At 38.7% G+C, this 20,501-nt stretch overlaps 1 protein-coding gene across 3 annotated transcripts in view; it reads right to left on the reverse strand.

Annotated features, from left to right (window-relative positions):
* The window catches only part of GABRG3 (gamma-aminobutyric acid type A receptor subunit gamma3), a 345,623-nt gene that overhangs the window by 314,832 nt on the left and 10,290 nt on the right, over positions 1-20,501 (reverse strand). For all 3 annotated transcript variants that reach the window (XM_054812989.1, XM_054812986.1, XM_054812987.1), the window contains one exon: positions 8,540-8,607. In XM_054812989.1, the coding sequence (XP_054668964.1) occupies positions 8,540-8,607 (68 nt within the window). The remainder of the gene's footprint in view (positions 1-8,539; positions 8,608-20,501) is intronic.

A 20,501-nucleotide genomic window follows, 5' to 3' on the forward strand; every position in this document is an offset into this window, starting at 1 on the left:
AGAGAAAGCAAGAATCAGTTATCCCTGCTCCCATGTCTCCCAGGGAATGCAGTTTCCTAGATAAGCTCCAAGCATACACATCTAGCCTTGGGGTAAGCACAGAAAACAGTCAGAAAAGAAGGTAGCAGCTTCTTTGGTTTAAGAATCTCACAACGACCTTGAGAATTTCATCTCTTAGACTCCTTATCTTTACCTTTTAAAACTTAAAAAAACACTTAGTAAAATTATTACATTAACATTAAAATGTCTGTTGCTATTTTTAATGAAGTGAGTCTACTTCACTGTAATACCTAAGATGTTTAACTAATGCACATCCAAAACTCTATGGTCAAAATTGTTTGCTTCTGTGTAGTATGCAAAAAGCTAATAATTGTTACAAAAACATCTTCCTCTCACCAAATTTCTTCAGCATTCAAGAGCTGCAAATGTCATTTGTGGAAGTAGGAAAAGAGACACAGGTTTCTGGGGGAGATAGGAGCTTTAGTGGCAGAAAACAGCTTGTCCAACACAGTATGTAGCAGAAACACCTGTATCTTACAAGTCTAATGAAAAGCAGATGCACAAGAAGACAGAGGTGGAGAGAGCTTTGAGGAAGAAACCTAAGCAAACATACAAAGAACATAGAATATCACTATTTTTGACCACATAAAAGTCCCTTTTACAGATCAATAAAGTAATAAATGAAGACTAAAGTGATTTAAAAGGAGAAGAGTGTATGATGTTAACAAAAGCATGGAGGTGTTGGGTTACAGATACATGCCTGCAGTCTGTGGACTTTTTTAATTGCAGAAACAAAGCATTTGTTTTATTCTTCAGTTCTGTGTCATCACTCAACAGAAATACCTTGTCTGTACCAGAAAAAGGCATGTCTGAGTACTTAAGAGTCAAGGGACACCATGTTCACTGAAAAAGCTTGAAGGGAAATGAAAAAGAATTCTCTAAAACTTATTTTTTCAGCAATGAGACAATAAAGGAAATTATGTCCAATTAGACTGATGACAAGCTCTCATGTGGAAAAAAATTAATGTACATGGGTTCTTCTGGGTTTTATTCATTGTAAAAGTGGTGTGAAAAATGAAGGGCATTGTTCTGATATTTAAATGACACTGATGAATAATATTAATACTTACCAACCAGAAAACCTTACAGAAACATGAAGATTCTTCTGTGACCCAATAAGGGATTATATGGGGTCACACTGTGTTCAGATGTTCCTTCCTAACTACAAGCACATTTATAATGCCACTGAAATCACACCAGGATGCTGTGATGGCTGGGTCTCCATTCCCAAAACTTTATACTGGGAAATTTTACAAAAAATTGTCATAAAGACTGCTCTATTATTTACAGAAGCAATCAGCAACATTTGTTGGCTTCTTGGGTAAATCCATCACTGAAAGAACTAAGGAAGACCAAACTCTCAAAACCGTGGTTTAAATTATGTCAATATCATGCAGGAATCCAATAAACAGGTCAACACAAAAGTAATTACTCTTTCACGGAGCAATCATGGAAAGCTCAAACTCTAAAAAAAGTTGATAAATGCTTGACCAGTCAAAAACTAAATTGATTAGGCAAAGAGAACCTCAATTTACCCTAAAGTAATTCAATATCCTTTGCAGCAATTTAGCCATAGCTTTTCTAAATTAACTTTCCCAAATGTTGGCAATAAAGAAAGTGGAGCTAGGTAGCACTGGATAGACAAGGAAGGCAACTGTTACTTTCTTAAGGAACTGTAACAGTGTGTACACTTAGTCTGAAGCCTAGAACCTGCAGGCCCAAGAAATAGGTTATTGAAGTGAGAGAAATCAAGCAGAAGAACTGGCATCAGGCTGGAAAGTAGTTTCTTTCCATACTTTCTACAAATTCATTTGCAAAAAGATGAGGTACCTGTTAGATATTGTAGCACTGTTCAGCTATGGAAAAAACATTCAGTCCAGCTGTTCTTCAGATCATTTGCAATGTTCATTACTGAGCAGATGAGACATTTATTTCTCCTATATTACTGAAAGTAAATTTCTTATTTGTTATACGCCTTTTGAGACAACGCTAAGGCTAAGTCATCCGTATTTGACAATCTGCTTGAACTCAGATGTGACAGACCAGCAGGCAGAAGATCAGTCCATTACCAAAGACTTCAATAGAAACTATCATTCCACCAAGAAGCAAAATGTATTTCCTGCTAATGTAGTAAATCATAGCAATAAGTATTTTACTCCTACACATCACAGTACACAAGCTTCATTACAGAAAAATGAATATTATGCTAGCCCACCCCATTGCACCTCCGACAGCAGCAGCCTCAGGCCTTTATCCAAGTGTCTGTCTGCTAGGTCATATCTTAGTTACACAAAGGAGGGCTCTAGAGGAAACCAAAAGTAGAAACTGCCAAGGTGATATGTGAAAAAATCAATCCAAGCTCATTTTTTTCCCCTCCAGCTTCCTCCTTTCCACTCTGTTTCACTTTTGAGATTATATTAGCCTCTCACAGGCTCAATGATAGAACACAAGTCATAAATAGACTCAAGTTTCAGCTTATGACTACTATGTCCCAGAAACATTTTCATAGTGAGACACTGACTGCCAGAGCTTGAAGCAACAAGAATGAGTCTGTATGTGAGGTGATTTTGATTTATCAGCAAAAATCCATGCAGCTTAAAAGTTTTCTGTAATTCATACCTTTGTTATCATGAGTGATCCAAATTTAATAGCAGTATATAAATATCCTCTAGAAATCAGAATAGTAGCTTGATCATAATCTAGCAAAATGTTGAAGTGCATGAGTAGTATCTTAGCCCTCGTAAATGAACAGACCACTCAAACTAAAATTTAATCCAGGAATTGAGTGTTCGCTTAGGTCACAGAGCAAAAAAAAGGCTTATAAAATTTGCAGAGAAAAATACAATCATCCTGAGACATTCCCTTATTTTAGACATGATCTGAACTCACCAACTGGAAAACTCACCCCTCAAAAATAACAGAAACTGCATCCCTGCACAATTGCTTTACCAATATATTAGGTAAGACGGTGAGATACAGTTAGAAAAAAACGCTCCAAGTTAACAATGAACAAGAGGATATCAAGCTTGTGCTCAAATAGCATCTTGCACTACCTTTGAGAAGAAGCCTGTGAAGGGAATATTTGGGGTTACACAGTGGGGTGAAAAACAAATGAAATCTGGGTTTAAATCAGCTTTGCCTTAGTATGTAAAGATTCACCAGGTTATGTTTCTATAATTGCAGATGCTCCGATAATAGTTTTAACTATCAAGTAAATAGACACAGAGACTAAAAATATAAAAGAAATTCAGACTTAATAATTAGTTTGAAATAATATTCTAGGCGAGTCTCCACATCAAGATTTTTTTTTAAATATCTATCATGTCTAGTGGAGAAGCAAAATGAGCATGTGGAGACTTTGAAACTGAAGCTCAAGGAAGTCTATCACTACATTAGCAGGCAAAAAAGAGTAAAGATTGCTTTTATTCTACAACACTTAAATGAACAAAAGAGAAATACAGCATCCATAATGATATACAACATAGCCTAGAGAGTGGACACAAAAGAATGATGAAACACACAAAAGGAACACTCTATGAACTACCTTTCCAGATTACCTGAGAATAAAGAGATGAGAATATATCCAGCAGATAACCAATTAATAGTTTTATGAACAGGTAAGTACAGTTTATAAGCTTGTTTCTCACACTGTCTCTTCAACATACTTTCTGTAAAGCTGGATTAAAATGAGATTCCAGTTGCTAAAACCATATAGGTGTCAAATTCTTTCTTTGCCAGCAACTTGTGCTGCAGTCTCAGATTCCTGTAGCTACTCAGTTAAGACTATACGTGTGTACACACAAACACACAGACTTTGATACTACTGAGATTTAATAGTCTATGTAATCTCAGTGTGTTTACATTTCTATCTCACAAAATTACTTCTAGGGGATTTCTTTTCCCATCAGTTACATCTGATTCCCACTTTGCATATTGACATGGTCTCTTTCCTTTTTCTATTCCTTTATACCTAAGCCAGTACTGCTTATCTGTAGAAAACCAGGCTACAGTAAGCTGTATTAAGATCTAAGTTTTATAAAGCAACTTATAAACCTTTGCTGTTGTTGACAAGAACTGGGTTATTGACAAAAATTGGAGCATGGATTTTAATGCAAAAGCACATGCTTCCTGGACACCATTTTGAATGGGAAGTGTTAAAAAAAGACATAAAGATATGAAAACTGAGTGATCTGGAATTCATACACCTGTTTTACAATATAAAGTGTGGGGGAAAAATAAAAACAAGATTGCAGATGAATTTTCAAATTTAAAAAAATCACTTCAAAATCCCTAACAGCAGTGGAAGCATGTTGATTATGATTACAGATATAACAAAGTTTTTAAATACAGAAAAGATTGAAGTAAAATCTTGCAATAGAATTGAATATTGCATCCTACAAGTCAGGGTCTCTAATGACATTTCAACATGAAATGGCAAGTTGCAGATTTCTGTAATTTACTTTACGAAGAGATGAAAACCAAGACAAAGGAATATAATATGCACACAGGACGATTTAATTTGGTCAGAACATCCATGTGTCATTTACTTTTAAATCAACCAGTTTATGTTTCTTTTAAATCAGTCCAAGCTCACACGCCACTATTTTTTTGATAATGGACAGGCATCGATATTTATACAATAGATGGTTTTTATCTGTTAAAAAAACACCCTAAAATTTTTGAATGGGCATTCAAACATCTCAGAGTTTTAAATTTCAAAATACTCTTAGCTAGTATCAATCATTTCTGTCATTTCATAACATCATGCCATAGCTCAAAATGCTGAAATTACTTTTTTCTTCAAAGCCATTGCCACTTGAGACTACCTCCTAGTATCACTCAGTTCATTATTCAGCTTGCTTTTACTTCTTTATCCTTACACAATTCCTATTTCTTGCTACTTAACATTAGCTTTTTTCAGACCATGCCCGAAAGAAATCTTCCATGTCACAAAGAAAGAGTCACCACTGTCTATCCAGAAAACAAGTTTCTATTGTCATCATAAAGATGTTATAATGGTAAGTATCTAATAGAAGAGCATCTACATTACCTTCTCACAATCACTCCTGTTTTTTCTGGAAGTCTTGAGGTTCTAAATAGATATTTTTGAAAGCAACAAGGAAATGAGTAACTGGTAAAGCCTTTAGGGGAAGTGGTATAAACCCTCTGCAAATAGTCTGGAATGCAGGGTCAGCCATATATTCCTGTGGATTACGTCATATTTGTCACAGAGAACATTATCTTTCCCTTGACCATAAGCCTTTTTGAAGGGATCCCTTCCCCTTGTGACACTTCCAGCCTCAATCTAAGAGGATTTCTTTTTCCACGGACCACAAGTATTCACATACAATTAATCTGAAGTTATCTTTGCTGTAGGTAGGTGTCTGGTAGCAACTGTCTTTTTCCTGACTGTTAAAGAAACAGTGAGATATACATATTCATACTCAAGTCTAATCATAATTACAACAAAGTTATTGACATCTGAAAAACTTTGCTCTACAAAATTGGCTTGAACATTCAACTGAACACTCATTGAATAGATAACTTGAAGAAAATTATTTTACTTTCTAGTTTTCACCCACAGGATGACAAGCGCTGATGAAAACTGATAAAAAAATATACCTGCAGAGTTTGATCTCTAGAGAAGCTCCACATGATATTCCCTCAGAAGTGCTGCAGATTAATAAAAAAGGGATAGAGCTAAGGGCTAAGTTTGGAAGTACACAGCAGGGAAGTCCTCCTTGTACATGTTGATGATCTCACTCTTGAAATAGAAGAGATGGAAATCAAGGTAATCATCTTTGTTTTTGCTCAATCAACGACCATCTTGCCGAGTTACCTTGACAGAATAGCGCAACTTTTAATAATAATTTAGAGAAAAGCTAAAAGTTCCTGTCCTGCTGAGAAATATAGCATATGTAGATTCCCGCAAGAATACTTTTTTTTTCCCTCCCAGAATACTATTCTAAATTCTGTACACGATTTTCACACACATTCCTCTCCCTTTGAGAGTTCAGTTGTATGACAGGAATAAGACTGAAGATGGTCCTTTCCTTCTTCTTCATCTGCCACAGGTAATTTCCAGCTATTGTATCTGTTCAACTGTTTGTGTACCCGTGCTCCAGCAGTGCACAGGCTATATCAAAACCTGCTTACTTAAAAATAAATAAATTATTTTTTTAATTATTATTTTCCATTCCAAAACTTGTTTATTTTTTTTTTCCAGTAGAGGATCATAGAGCTACTGCATACTGTAGCCAAATAGTTGAAATAACACCAGTGGGGGAAGAAGTACCTCAATCAGTTCTGCCACTCGAGACACAAGTTATCATACAGCACCCACCATAGCTTGTAGCTTTGTGAGGAGGATATCCCATCTTCATTGTAAATTTGAGACTGTGAGCTCATTTCTGCTCTCTCATGTAAGTTTGGACAAACTCCAAAGAAACAGACCAGAAATGGAGCTTTTGGACAAAAGTTTGCTACATTTGAGTGCCTAACATTAATCTCCAATATTGGTAATTAGGTCTGAGAACACAAGTAAAACTCAAAGTGCTTAGCTAGTTCAGATTCAGTTTCAGTGGGATATACTGTCCACAAGCATATCTGAAACAAGGTCCATTTCTATTCAAAAGTTTAAATATGGCTTTAAGCAGACTTGAGTCCTTAAAACTTCAGGTACCTACATTTTATATTTCATCATTGTTTTATTTATCATTCTGCCCTTGCAGATCATACATAGCTTTTTTCAGCTGTAACCAAGAAGTATCTCCACACCGTATACTCATTAACTATCCTAATAAGACCATCTACTATCAAAGAGATAGAGTATGCATTTTTTAAATTGATAACTTGGTGCATCTTTCCATCTTGGTGCCATAAGATATCCTGAACTCAAAGTTAAGGGATAAGTAAACTGGTCATGTTTTGATTGTGCCATAATAATCTTCCAAGAACCACTGGTTCCTTCTATTATTATTTTTTCCTTCTCCCTATCTGAAGTGGTTCCAATCAAATGCTTTCTTAATTATTACTCCACATACATTTCCAGCACACTAAAATGCTACTTACAAGCTAATTCAGAAGGGCAAAGAGCAAAAAGACTTTGAAAAGTAAGCATCCTCACCATTGTCCCCATTGCTTTTGAACAGAGCAGCCATTCCTAGAGTATACGTAAATGCAAGCCATAGGACCGTAAGCAGAATAGATCTTGGGATAGATCATTCCCTGGACAAGTCATTTTGGTACACAGTTGGGGAAGGGAAAGATAATTAGCTATTTATTAGTTCAAGAATGGAGTAGATACTCCCATTGCTTGACATTCAGTGCTTCACATGAAATATGACCAATACATTTCACATTCTTTGAATATGTGGCCAAGTTGTTCCCAGCACATAATTTGTTCTGTCTTGACTTGTCAGGTTTCCCATTGCCAGGGGGCAGAGGAGTATCTGACCACCCAGTATTTGACATGCTGCAATAATTTACATTCTCCCATATACACAGACAAAACCAAACAGGCTGAATTACCACCTTTCAAATTCAGGAGTTTTTGTTCCAAAAACACAAAACATACATGCAGTGCATTTATTGGATTCTTATATGACCATTGTACACAGCAGCCTTTGAATATCATTGTGAACAAGAGAAAGTGATTGCTTTCAAGAGTTTAGTATAAGAGCTTTAAGGAAATTAAGATATTAACAGATCCTCTGTTTCCAAGTTGTATTAAGAAAAAATTCAGCCTAGTTTACAAAGAGGAATACTGTGCTGAATTCAAACTTGAAGTCGCACAAGCAGCCACAGTAACCCATACCTCCATAGCTACATAAACATCCAGCTTGCTTTCTAAGTCTGAATGTGTTGCTGCAGAGCTGGGGAATGTCCTGGAGTTAAGACAACCACAACAACTGACCAACTGTTATGTTTTCCTAGGTTCACTATTGCCATGCTATCACACAGACTCTTTCAGTTTCTCTTGCCTTTACACATGCAGTACAGTTATGTATAATTTCTGCAAAATTATACTTTAAGGCTAAAGATTGTTGATAACTCAGTGAAAGAAAAGTAACCACTGGAGAGATGATAAATTACAAATAAATATACTAATAATATGTGATGACTCTCATTAACTCCACATTATGATGCTCTATATATTCAATTGACTCTTGAATCATTAATTCAAGAATTTTCTTGACAATAGCTTTGCCATACTTATTTTTTCCTAAGATGGCTATTTTACCATTCAAGATCTACCAGCACTTTGTGCTAGACAACACAGACCATAATATTGCCTGTAGTTTGTTCTTCTCTTCAAGAGACACAAGAGTCATCTGAAAAACAGAGCTATAGCTGAAAACAGAACTAAATCAGCAATCGAAACAACTTATCCCAGTAGTATTTACTGTCTTTTTAAAAAGCTAGTATTGATGCCAAGACCACCAATCCAGATAAAAATCTTTGTTAGCAAGTCACTTACCATATTTATTGATGATACAGGACCAATGCTGTTGACATAAATGTCAACATCAATAACTGTTGGTTTTACTGTGGAGAAAAAAAAAATGTTTAATATTATTTTGCAGAAAACATAAGTAATCACTTTAAATATTTTCTTCCCTGATAACTGTAAGGTCTAGTCTTAAGGTAGAACTACTGAGAAATATGGATTATGTATTTTTCAGGAAGACAAGATTCTTTTTTTCCTCCTACCCAACAAAAATTGCCACAAATTACAGCCTGTACCACTTTATCATCATGATTTCCATTTATCTCAGCAGCAATTTGTTAAAAGAAACTTTCATTGCTAAGCATAGTGGCTCAAAGTCAAAACCTAAGATGACTGACATGAAACTAGAAATAATGCAGCATATCACTTTTTCCCATTGCCTGAACACGCAGGTCCTTTAGCATGTTTGTTCCACACCAAAAAATCTTTCCAGGTTTTCTCATCTCATCAGCCCTGAAATCACCCTAACTTAGAGTAAAATCACTGTGAAATCCATTTAGCTAAACCTAAGCAACCCCTCCTTTCAATTTAGATTAATTCCTTTCAGCCCACGTTGCCTTTGCACTCTTTCATTCAAAGGTTTTTGAATTTGATTTGGTTTAGTCAATGCAAGTTTCTCACAAGATCTTCATGTTTTCAAACTTCCAGGATTTAATAGGCCAGGACAATCTCTGTACTCCTTTCTTTAGCTGAAGCCACTAGGATTTATCTTCCTTTTAGCATCTTTGATGTCAGTCTACCTGCTGGATATTACTTAAATAGCTCTTACTAGAGACGTAGCCTAACTCTAAAACAATGAAAGGAATGTTGGGTTTTTTACTTATACTGCCCTCCTCCTGAAACCACAGGGCATACATTAACCTCTAAACTGAGATCTAAATTGGTGGTTTACTTTCTCCAGAGTTAGCTGACCCAAAACTAAGTAAGTATAAATCCTGTTCTAATCTGCATAGTCAGAATTGATGCAAACTTGGCCCTACCAGGCCAACAGCTTGTATTAGACATCTCTCTTTCCCACAGAGGCACCTTCTCCTCTCCATGGTCTTTAAAAATCTCCAGAGAACAATTCAAACCACTGAAGTTTGGGAACTATCCTGAAGTCAAGACTTTTTTGCACCAATCCCCAAACACACCAGAATGAGGAAATGCAGGTACATCAGCTGCTGAAAACTCAGAGAGCTTTCCTCGGGGAAGCTACTGAGCAGAGAAATGAGGAACAGTTAAATACCACGGTTCTCTGGAAACCTTATCTCAGGTGGATAACAGTTAATTTGTCTAAAGCTTAAGAAGCCATCCAGCACAAAGCTCAAGACAGACAGCATGAACATGTAAAGCATGACCAGCAGGTCAAGGGAGGTGATTCTGCCCCTCTACTCTACTCTCATGAGACCCCACCTGGAGTATTACGTCCAGCTCTAGGGTCCTCAGTGTAAGACATGGACCTGTTGGAGAGCATCCAGAGCAGTGCCACAAAGATGATCAGAGGGCTGGAGAACCTCTGGCAGGCTGAGAGAGTTGGGGTTGTTCAGCCTGGAGAAGAGAAGGCTCTGGGGAGACCTTAGAGCAGCCTTCCAGTGCCTGAAGGGGACCTACAAGAAAGCTGGAGAGGGACTGTTTACAAGGGCAAGTAGTGACAGGACAAGGGGTAATGGTTTTAAGCTAAAAGCGGGTAGATTTAGATTAGACATAAGGAAAAAAATTCTTCACTATAAGGGTGGTGAGGCAGTGGAACAGGTTGCCCAGAGAAGCTGTGGAGGCCCCATCCCTGGAAGTGTTCAAGGCCAGGTTGGATGGGGCTTTGGGCAACCTGGTCTAGTGGAGGGTGTCCCTGCCCATGGCAGGGGGGTTGGAACTAGGTGATCTTTGAGGTCCCTTCCCACCCAAACCATTCAATGATTCTATGCTTCTACGTACATGCACCCCATAATTTAATGCCTAACAGAGTAAAAATGAGATGCCGAGGAGTTTTAAAGTACCTGAAAAGATAGATGGCTCTCAAAAAATAGGCAGGCTGACTTGTCGTGTAAGACTTTGGTATGTCCATGTCATTAGGAAGACTAGATTTAATGTTGCAAAAACAGACATTAAAGTGGGTACAAACAGTGGTTAAAGATGATAACCATTCTCTCTATTTCTTTAAGTACCACACACTTATTTGACTGCATATGGTCAGAACGTCCAGGATTATTTAAGGTCATGGTTTCAAATTGCCTGAAGTAGTGGCTTATAAACTCAGATCTTCCCTTCAGCAAAAGAAAATCTGAACTCAGCTGAACAAGCACAACTGATTAATGCAGCTCTAATTGTACCCAGCTAATAACTAAATAGGAGTCTAGCAGCTTCTGGTAATGAGACTTGCCTCAAAATGAAGTAATAAATGTCATTACATAGGAATTGGTAATAGCGGGGAACTACAGCTAGCTCTTTTACCAGGGTAGCATACATGGAATAAAGAGCTCTGATCTTTTCAGGGCTTATGCACATATCTATCTGGACTTTCAGAACTAAGGAGTTCTGGCGAACATTAATGGGACTGCAGTTGAATCTTGGCAGGATTGGGGAACAAAGTTCAGGACTAGAACACAGTGCTTGGAATCCATTTTGGTTTAATCATTGCAGTTACGTATATAAATAAATTGAGATTATAATTTCTCCTGAATATGCTGGGCCAAATTCTCTTCCGGTGCAAAAAAAGTGAAGCACTGTTAACACTAAAGAGAATTTGGTCTTACTCACAGTAAAGGTCTAATCTTGAAATAGAAGAAAACTAAGCAGCAGCCACTTTTATGTCAAATAAAATCAGCATCTAGACTCAGACATTGCCAGTGAAATTCAAATTAAAAAATCATAAAAATACAGGTAAGTTATTATACCATTACAACAATAAAAAAGACTGGAAGTTTCTTTGCATGATATTTTGCTTTCCTAGGCAGAGGCAGAAAATACAATTGTAATACAATTGTATGGTAAATATGTGTTCAGGTTTTGAAAGAAAAGACAGAAGGGTACAGTTCTTGTTGCACGTGGCCTCACAAGGATATAAATAGATATAAACTGGGAGAACTTGCAGGTATAAATTGTTATCATAGGGTTTTAATTCAAAATATGAATCATGATGAGGCAAAGATTTTAAGATTACTTCATCCACAATGCATTATGAAAAAGAAATTAACTGAGTCTTAAAGTTATCATGTCTTATTAGAAAGAACTCATCCTCTACCGGTCTTCAAAATAAACTGAGTTTCACGGAAAGACATAAATAGTTACATTACCAATTATTTCAAGGCCTGCTCAGTTTTTCTGTATACTACATGCATTTGTGAACACTCAGTTCATGGACTGATTTAAGCCATGCATGGAGTTGCTGAGCTGCAGATGGAGTCTTTTTTCTTGCATGAAGAAAGTCCTCACAGTCTTGTTGATTGAATGAAAGTGTTAATACCTCACTAAAAGTTGGCAATAAGATTACAAATGGATACACAGCTCGAGTACTGTTTTGATATTGGCGTCAGCCCAAAATAGTTCTAAAGAGCTGTCAGAAACTTAGAAAAATTACTGGCAAACCCATGTGTATATCACGTGCAGGACAGCAACTAAAGGCTGTCAACAAATGTACCAACCTTCTCAAAGTTCTTTGAAATGTTCTTTGATGTATGGTAGTTAACTTCCCCTAAAAGACAATGTAAGCACATCCAAGTGACTGCAGTGTTACGCTGCTACACAGTGCTATCTAAGGTTAGCTTACTGCTTATCGATCACAATCATTTCATCTTCAAACATGTTGGTTTTAATTGAGGAGGGGATTTATCAAGCCAATCAAAATATCTGCAAAAACCCCCAAACAACTAAGGTCATGCCAATATTTAGCTAATAGTCGCCATCTGATCCAAATGCCATGGCTTTGGGACAGACGGAGTGTTTATATTCCGGTCAGCCTTGTGACTATCACATTGCAAAGACACATCTGAGTAAAATTTGTCTACACACTTCAGACAGTTCAAAAGACACCTAGCCACAGGAGTTGAGGCCAATGCTGCCTGCAAAACTCACTAAGAAGCCAGGTGGACACTTAGACAATTAGTGTAAAACTAGGTCAGGTATGTCTGGACAACAACAAAACACAGAAACAGCTAGAATTATGCTCTGATCACAAATACCCATGCAGGCCAACTATAGGATTTGTGTAGTCCTGCTTTACAGATGTACGCTGGTGAAATAAACAGTACCTGAGCTTGAATCCCATTAATATCCATGAAAATTTTACTCTTGGACATATACGAGCTGATCATGTGTGTAAAAAACTCAATAGATAAATCAGGAGAATTTTAGAAGACTTTTGAGGAAATGAACAAAGGGATTGTTATACAATTTCACAAGTCACGTAGGGAAAAAATCTGCAAAAAGTTCCTGATGTTTTATTATGCTTATTTAGTACTGTAAATTATCCTGTCCTTTAAAATATCTCTTAATTTTTGATAGATGTCTGCTATGCAGAATTGATGCTTATTTCATGAATGAAACCACTTTGCTTCCTACAGAAAGCTTCCTCCACATTTGAAGTGTGTCCAAATAGCATTTATGTTCCTGCACAAATCATAAATATTTAGAATTATTTTTTGAAGTTTAATGTTTAGAAATATTTTTATTGGAAGCTCATTTAGACATGAGTAGAACTAGCTGAGCTCTCATAAATTTTAAAATAAAATTAAAATTATTTTTTGTGGAGAGTTAACCTTTCTTACATTGTTCAAGCAACTCCCAGATCTAAATTATTCTGGTTTTACCCAAAACAGCGGTGGTAAAAATGTTATGGATCAATATACACATATTTATAGAAGCAAAGCAATTAGCACTAGATTTTTAGAAGCATACAACCACATAACAAACACATTATGAGCTCTGTTCCAGAAAAACACAGCCACTGCCCAAGTTCCACAAAACTTCTAAATGCAAAAGACTAACAAGATTTGCTCTACTGTAATGAGATATTTTTTGAAATTACTCTATAATGATATTTTACATCATCTCATTAGCACATAAATTGCTATTTTTAAATTGGGATAAAGCTGTAATAAATCATTACACAGTTATCGGTAACTGTAGTAGTAGTGATTAAAGTGTTACTGTTTACTTTGCGTTGGTGATGATGACTATTAATATTTTCCTACATGACTTTATAGGCAACATCTGACTACCTGTTTGTTCCTGTAAAACGAACTGCTATGCTAACAAGTCACTTCTCAGGGATAACTGTGGTCAGCTAAAACTTCTATATTTCAGGACAAATTACCACATTTGAAGAAAGATATAGTAACAGGAAGTGTTGAGTCACCATCCCTGGAAGTATTTAAAAGACGTGTAGATGTGGCACTTAGGGACATGGTTTAGTGGTGGACTTGGCATTGTTAGGTTAATGGTTGGACTGGATGATCTTAAAGGTCTTTTCCAACCTAAGTGATTCTATGATTCTATTCTATGATTCTACAAAGGTCTCAGTGAGAAAAATAAAAAAGACCTATTCTTCCTGCATAGAAGAGAATGGGCTTGAGCAACAGATAGAGGTCAAAGCCCTCCACTAGCTACAGCCAGAGAAACTCTGACAGAACTGTCATCCCTATGTTTTAGGATCAAAATACCAAAATGGGACTGCAAAAGGATAATCGAAAATTTGGTGCAGACTTCAAAGAAAGTTTGGATGACAGCAATGCCAGGATGAGAACACAGTCTTCTGAACAGGGTATTTTATTCACCTGCTAGGTGTTATTGCCATTCTGCCCAGGAGTGTGAATGACAGCATGCACATAAACAGACTCCCTCAATTAACTACAAATTACTTTTATTCTTCATATTCCACCATCACCATCAATCAACCTTCAGCACTTTTATTCTTCATTTACTTTTCCCTAATGCACAAGCTGTATTTTTTCCGGTATTATGTTGTTTGGGAATAAAAACTGTAGTTCTTAATGGTTAGGCTGATTTTACAATCAGTCCCTAAACTTTCCATTTTTACTTCACTTATATTCACAGGAAAGGGGAGTTCCTATGTGATATCATTAGACTAAACAATAATAGAATTTGTTCCTGCAAAGTCTAGCAAGCTAGCTACCAAGGTCTGGATGAACAATAGCAGTCATAAGAAAACCATGTAATTGCCACAAATAACATGTGCAGAAAATTTTCCATGTTTAAAGACGACAATAATTTATTAGTTTGTGCCACAACCTTAGAATGGCAACCATAGCACTGTACACCTGCCCAATTTACAAATACTTGCTCAGAACTCTCTTTAATTAAAAAGAAAAAAAAAAAAAAAAAGACTTTTAAATACACTTCTACACTTGGAAGAGCCAGCATAGTCTAGATAATCGCAGAAGGAAGGAGAGACAAGAAAGGTATTTTCTTATGTAATTAATTCCTGACTCTTACCTAACTTTCAATCCGTAGTGTCCCAAAAGTGTGTATGCTATACTCCCAAGCTCCTCTCAGATTTCATAGGTGAAGTTATGGAAAAGAAGAGAAAATAAGAACTAGCAGCTGCTACATATAGTTTTGGATCTGACAGTTTAGATTCAGTGTGAGTTTGTATCAAGCCATTTCAGCAAGTAAGCACTGTTAGGAAATAAAACTCTAAATAAGAGTTACCTCTGTAAATTAATTATTCACATTCACAGAGAGAAGGTTGTATTGTAAGGGACATTGCTGCTAAGTACTCAGGTAAAAGGCCTCTCTCCAACACAAAAGTAGTACATCTTTGTCAACCAAACAGACTACATGCAAGGCATAATATTGCAAAGATACAAGCAGCTCCTTAGAAATGAGACAAAAGAGCAGTTTTATCTGCAAAGAACTGTATTATTTGGGTTAAATTATGAGATTAGTTTCAGAAAAACAAAGTACTTGAATACTGAAATATTTCTATATATTGAAGTACTGTAAGCTTCAAATTAAAGTGCTGCTTTCTGTTATTTGATTTAAATTAGGTGTTAAAAAAAATGAAACAAAAAAATCAAAAATAAAAATCAAACCTGTTTAATAATCAAAAAAATGAAGTCGCATTCTCTTTTTTTTTTTAGCAAAAACATTAAATTGGAGGGCTTCAGGGTCACCAAATTGAGATAGAATTTATCCACGTATTCTTTTAGTATGACACATTAAGAGTTTTACCTGAGAGAAGGATGATTAAAAAGTAGGGTGTTTCCCCTGACAGTTGAGAAACTGTGAACCAAACCAGGTCAGAAAACAAAGTCAGAAATTCCCCTTCACTCAGCTCCATGGTTAAGCGATTAGAAAAGCAGAATGTAGGCATGGAAAAAATCACTGTCGATAGCCAGAAATAATCAGAAATGTTCCCATGCTGGATTTTGAAAGAGCCTATTTTTGATGCACTATACTGGCACCAGACGAGCATTAGGTGCAACGAACCTATTTAATTATGACATGTTTTAAAACTCAAACATGGATCACAGTTTTCAAAATCTAAAACTGGGTCTTTGGAGTGGCCCCACTTATTAGCCTTGCTATTAATATTCCAGAAATGTTCATAGCAAAGTCTGCAGAAGAAAGCATCAATTACTGAAGATGCTAGATAATTAGAACTCCTGCAGAAAATCAACAAATCTTTTCTATCCTCCCACCTAGAACAAAGATTGTTCTTGTTTGCATTGAATAGCAACCTATTCCTCAGGAATATTCCTCTCCTCACATAGGTGTGCATATACATAGTGTGTGGGAGATGACTGGCACTAAAATATTCTTCATATTTACTGTCTTACTTATGGAAATGGACAGTTAATGGGTTTCTAGTTTGGTGGCTGAATCAGAACAAAAGTTTTCTGAAATAAATACAATCCACTTTCCTTTCCAAAAAAAACCAAAACAAAAGAGAGAGAGAAAGGGAAGCATCAATGAGAACAGTTAAAACATTTCTGATTTTTTTCTTATGATCTTTTTCAGCTCCTGAGCTCTTACGATATTCAGCCCTGTTTTCTAGCTGAGTCTTAACCACAGCACTCCGCATCCTCACTAATGTGTTATTCAAGTTTCTTCTTCCATATAAACCTAAATTAGACTAATCTCCACAATCGCCTTCAGTTCCCAGTACGACAGAAGTTGGATCCAGGACTAGGGCTTTTCCCTCCTGAGTGCTGCCATAATACCAACGGAAGTTACTCCCTCTCTCCTTCCCATTGTGTAGTAGCTTTACACACTGGTTAGCTCTCCAGGTACAACTGTCTGTAATCAATCTCTAAGTGACAACTGCCTCTCTCACTACTTCCTGTTATGTCTGTCATTGCCTCTCGCAGGCTAGCACAAAGAAAAAAAAGACTTACAGCAGAAAGTAGTAATTTGACCTTGCATGACAGTTTACAGCTTTCTCTGCACTATGATCTGGGAAACATTTTGATCTGTGAAGCAATAAGCAACCCTCTGTCACCACATACAGGGAAACCTTGCTGGAGCTAATTTAAAAAGTATCAGGTGTAGCAATCAGCAGCTAGCAAAAATAACTTGACAGTCACAGTGGTAAGAGCCTGTGGTGCACTTCAGGGTTCATTTCTCTGTGGCCTGCTAGGAAGGCAGGTCAGACAGAAGAAAGGTTGTGATACAGTTTCAGAGCTCAAGGTTTTCATTAGGATTGTGCTTGAAAATGCACATCTTTTACAAGCAACAGAATAAATGTTGTGCCCACTCACCCAATAGATCTGCTCCTCGCATACACTGAAGAACTGCTTAAATTTCTTAGAGAGAACTTTTAACTGCTTTAAAAGAGAACAGCTGTTAAACCCTGCCAAGCCAATACAGTAAAGCATGTCAGCCAGAACGTACTCTTCTGTGTTTGCCAACACAACAAGCCTACATATTTCTACCAGCTACACTTGCACAAACCTACTTAAGGTACTGAGTTGCACAGCTGTTTGTGATACTGCTCTCATCTTCAGAAATTTGCCTAATGGTTATAAAGATAGCTGCGGAGCAAAGAAAAACAGTTGTACTCTCAAGACAGCTAGAACTGTCAGAGTCAGAAGGTATATAGGCATTAAATTAGGGGGCATATATACATAGAAGCATAGAACGGTTTGGATTGGAAGGGACCTCAAAGATCACCTAGTTCCAACCCCCCTGCCATGGGCAGGGACACCCTCCACTAGACCAGGTTGCCCAAAGCCCCATCCAACCTGGCCTTGAACACTTCCAGGGATGGGGGCATCCACAGCTTCTCTGGGCAACCTGTTCCAGTGTCTCACCACCCTTATAGTGAAGAATTTTTTCCTTACGTCTAATCTAAATCTACCCGCTTTTAGCTTAAAACCATTACCCCTTGTCCTGTCACTACTTGCCCTTGTAAACAGTCCCTCTCCAGCTTTCTTGTAGGTCCCCTTCAGGCACTGGAAGGCTGCTCTAAGGTCTCCCCAGAGCCTTCTCTTCTCCAGGCTGAACAACCCCAATTCTCTCAGCCTGTCAGAGGTTCTCCAGCCCTCTGATCATCTTTGTGGCACTGCTCTGGACGCTCTCCAACAGGTCCATGTCTTACACTGAGGACCCTAGAGCTGGACGCAGTACTCCAGGTGGGGTCTCATGAGAGTAGAGTAGAGGGGCAGGATCACCTCCCTTGACCTGCTGGTCACACTTCTTTTGATGCAGCCCAGGACATGGTTGGCTTTCTGGGCTGCAAGCGCACGTTGCCATTTCACGTTGAGCCTTTCATCAACCAACACCCCCAAGTCCTTCTCCTCAGGGCTGGTCTCAATCCATTCTCCACCCAACCTATAGTTTTGCTTGGGATTGCACCGACTCACGTGCAGGACCTTGCACTTGGCCTTGTTGAACTTCATGCGGTTTGCACGGGCCCACCTCTCAAGCCTGTCAAGGTCCCTCTGGATGGCATCCCTTCCCTCCAGCGTGTCAACCACACCACACAGCTTGGTGTCGTTGGAAAACTTGCCGAGGGTGCACTCGATCACACTGTCCATGTTGCCGACAAAGATGCTAAATAGTGCTGGTCCCAGTAGCGACCTCTGAGGAATGTCACTCATCACTGGTCTCCACTTGGACATTGAGCCATTGACCACAACTCTTTATGACCATCCAACCAATTCCTTATCCACCGAGTGGTCCATCTATCGAATCCATATCTCTCCAATTTAGAGACAAGGGTGTCGTGTGAGACAGTGTCAAATGCCTTGCACAAGACAGGTAGATGACATCAGTTGCACTTCCCTTATCCATCAACACTGCAACCCCATCACAGAAGGCCACCAAGTTTGTCAGGCATGATTTGCCCTTGGTGAAGCCATGTTGGCTGTCACCAATCACCTCCTTATTTTCCATGTGCCTGAGCATAGTTTCCAGGAGGATCTGCTCCATGATCTTGCCAGGCATAGGACAGGGCCTGACCAGCCTGTAGTTCCCTGGATCTTCCTTTTTTCCCTTTTTAAAAATGGGGGTTATGTTTCCCATTTTCCAGTCAGTGGGAACTTCGCCCGACTGACACGACGTCTCAAATACAATGGATTGCTTAGCAACTTCATCCACCAGTTCCCTCAGGACCCACGGACACATCTCATCAGGTCTCATGGACTTGTGCACCTTCAGGTTCCTTAGATATTCTCGAACCTGATCTTCTCCTACAGTGGGTGGGTCTTCATTCTCCAGTCCCCGCCTTTGCCTTTTGCCACTTGGGTGGTGTGGCTAGAGCACTTGCTGGTGAAGACTGAGGCAAAAAAGTCATTGAGTACCTCAGCATTCTCCATATCCTGGGTAACCAGGTCTCTCATTTCATTCCAGAGAGGGCCCACATTTTCCCTAGCCTGCCTTTTATCTCTGACGTACCTATAGAAGCTTTTCTTGTTGTCCTTGACATCCCTGGCCCCATTTAATTCTATCAGGGCTTTAGCTTTCCTAACCTGATCCCTGGCTGCTCAGGCAGTTTCTCTGTATTCCTCCCAGGCTACCTGTCCTTGCTTCCACCCTCTGTAGGCTTCCTTTTTCTGTTTGAGTTTGCCCAGGAGCTCCTTGTTCATCCATGCAGGCCTCCTGGCGTTTTTGCCTGACTTTTTCTTTGTTGGGATGCATCACTCCTGAGCTTGGAGGAGGTGACCCTTGAATATTAGCCAGCTGTCTTGGGCCCCTCTTCCCTCCAGGGCTTTGTGCCATGGTACTCTACCAAGCAGGTCCCTGAAGAGGCCAAAGGCTGCTCTCCTGAAGTCCAGGGTAGTGAGCTTGCTGTGTGCCCTCCTCGCTGCCCTGAGTGAGGATCTTGAACTCCACCATTTCATGGTCACTGCAGCCGAAGCTGCCCTTGAGCTTCACATTCCCCATCAGCCCCTCCTTGCTGGTGAGAACAAGGTCCAGCATGGCACCTCTCCTCCTTGGCTCCTCTGTCACTTGGAGAAGGAAGTTATCATCAACGCATTCCAGGAACGTCCTGGATTGCTTATGCCCTGCTGTGCTGTCCCTCCAACAGATATCAGGGTGGTTGACATCCCTCATGAGGACCAGGGCTTGTGAATGTGAGGCTGCTCCTGTCCGTCTATAGAGGGCCTCATCCGCCCAGTCTTCCTTGTCAGGTGGCCTGTAGCAGACTCCCACTATAGTGTCCCCTGTTCCTGCCCTCCCTTTAATCCTGACCCCTAAGCTCTCATTCAGCTCTTCATGCATCCGCAGGCGGAGCTCCATGCTAGTCATTGACATAGAGGACAACACCCCCTCCTCATCTTCAGATTTCAGTGAACTTATTTGGGCTTATAAATACACAATAAATACAGGGGACCACCAGAGGCTGTACAAGTATCTAGAGGATCCACAAGGAATCTTACTGCAGTATAATCAAAGAGGGAAAAGCAGGTATTAGTGGTGAAAGCACCTCAGAACACAAGCTGACAAGCTTTCTTCAACATGTGCAATTCAGAGCCTTCCCTAATATAGTGAT

This window comes from Grus americana, chromosome 1 (genome assembly GCF_028858705.1).
Source record: "Grus americana isolate bGruAme1 chromosome 1, bGruAme1.mat, whole genome shotgun sequence".
Taxonomy (NCBI): Eukaryota; Metazoa; Chordata; class Aves; order Gruiformes; family Gruidae; genus Grus; species Grus americana.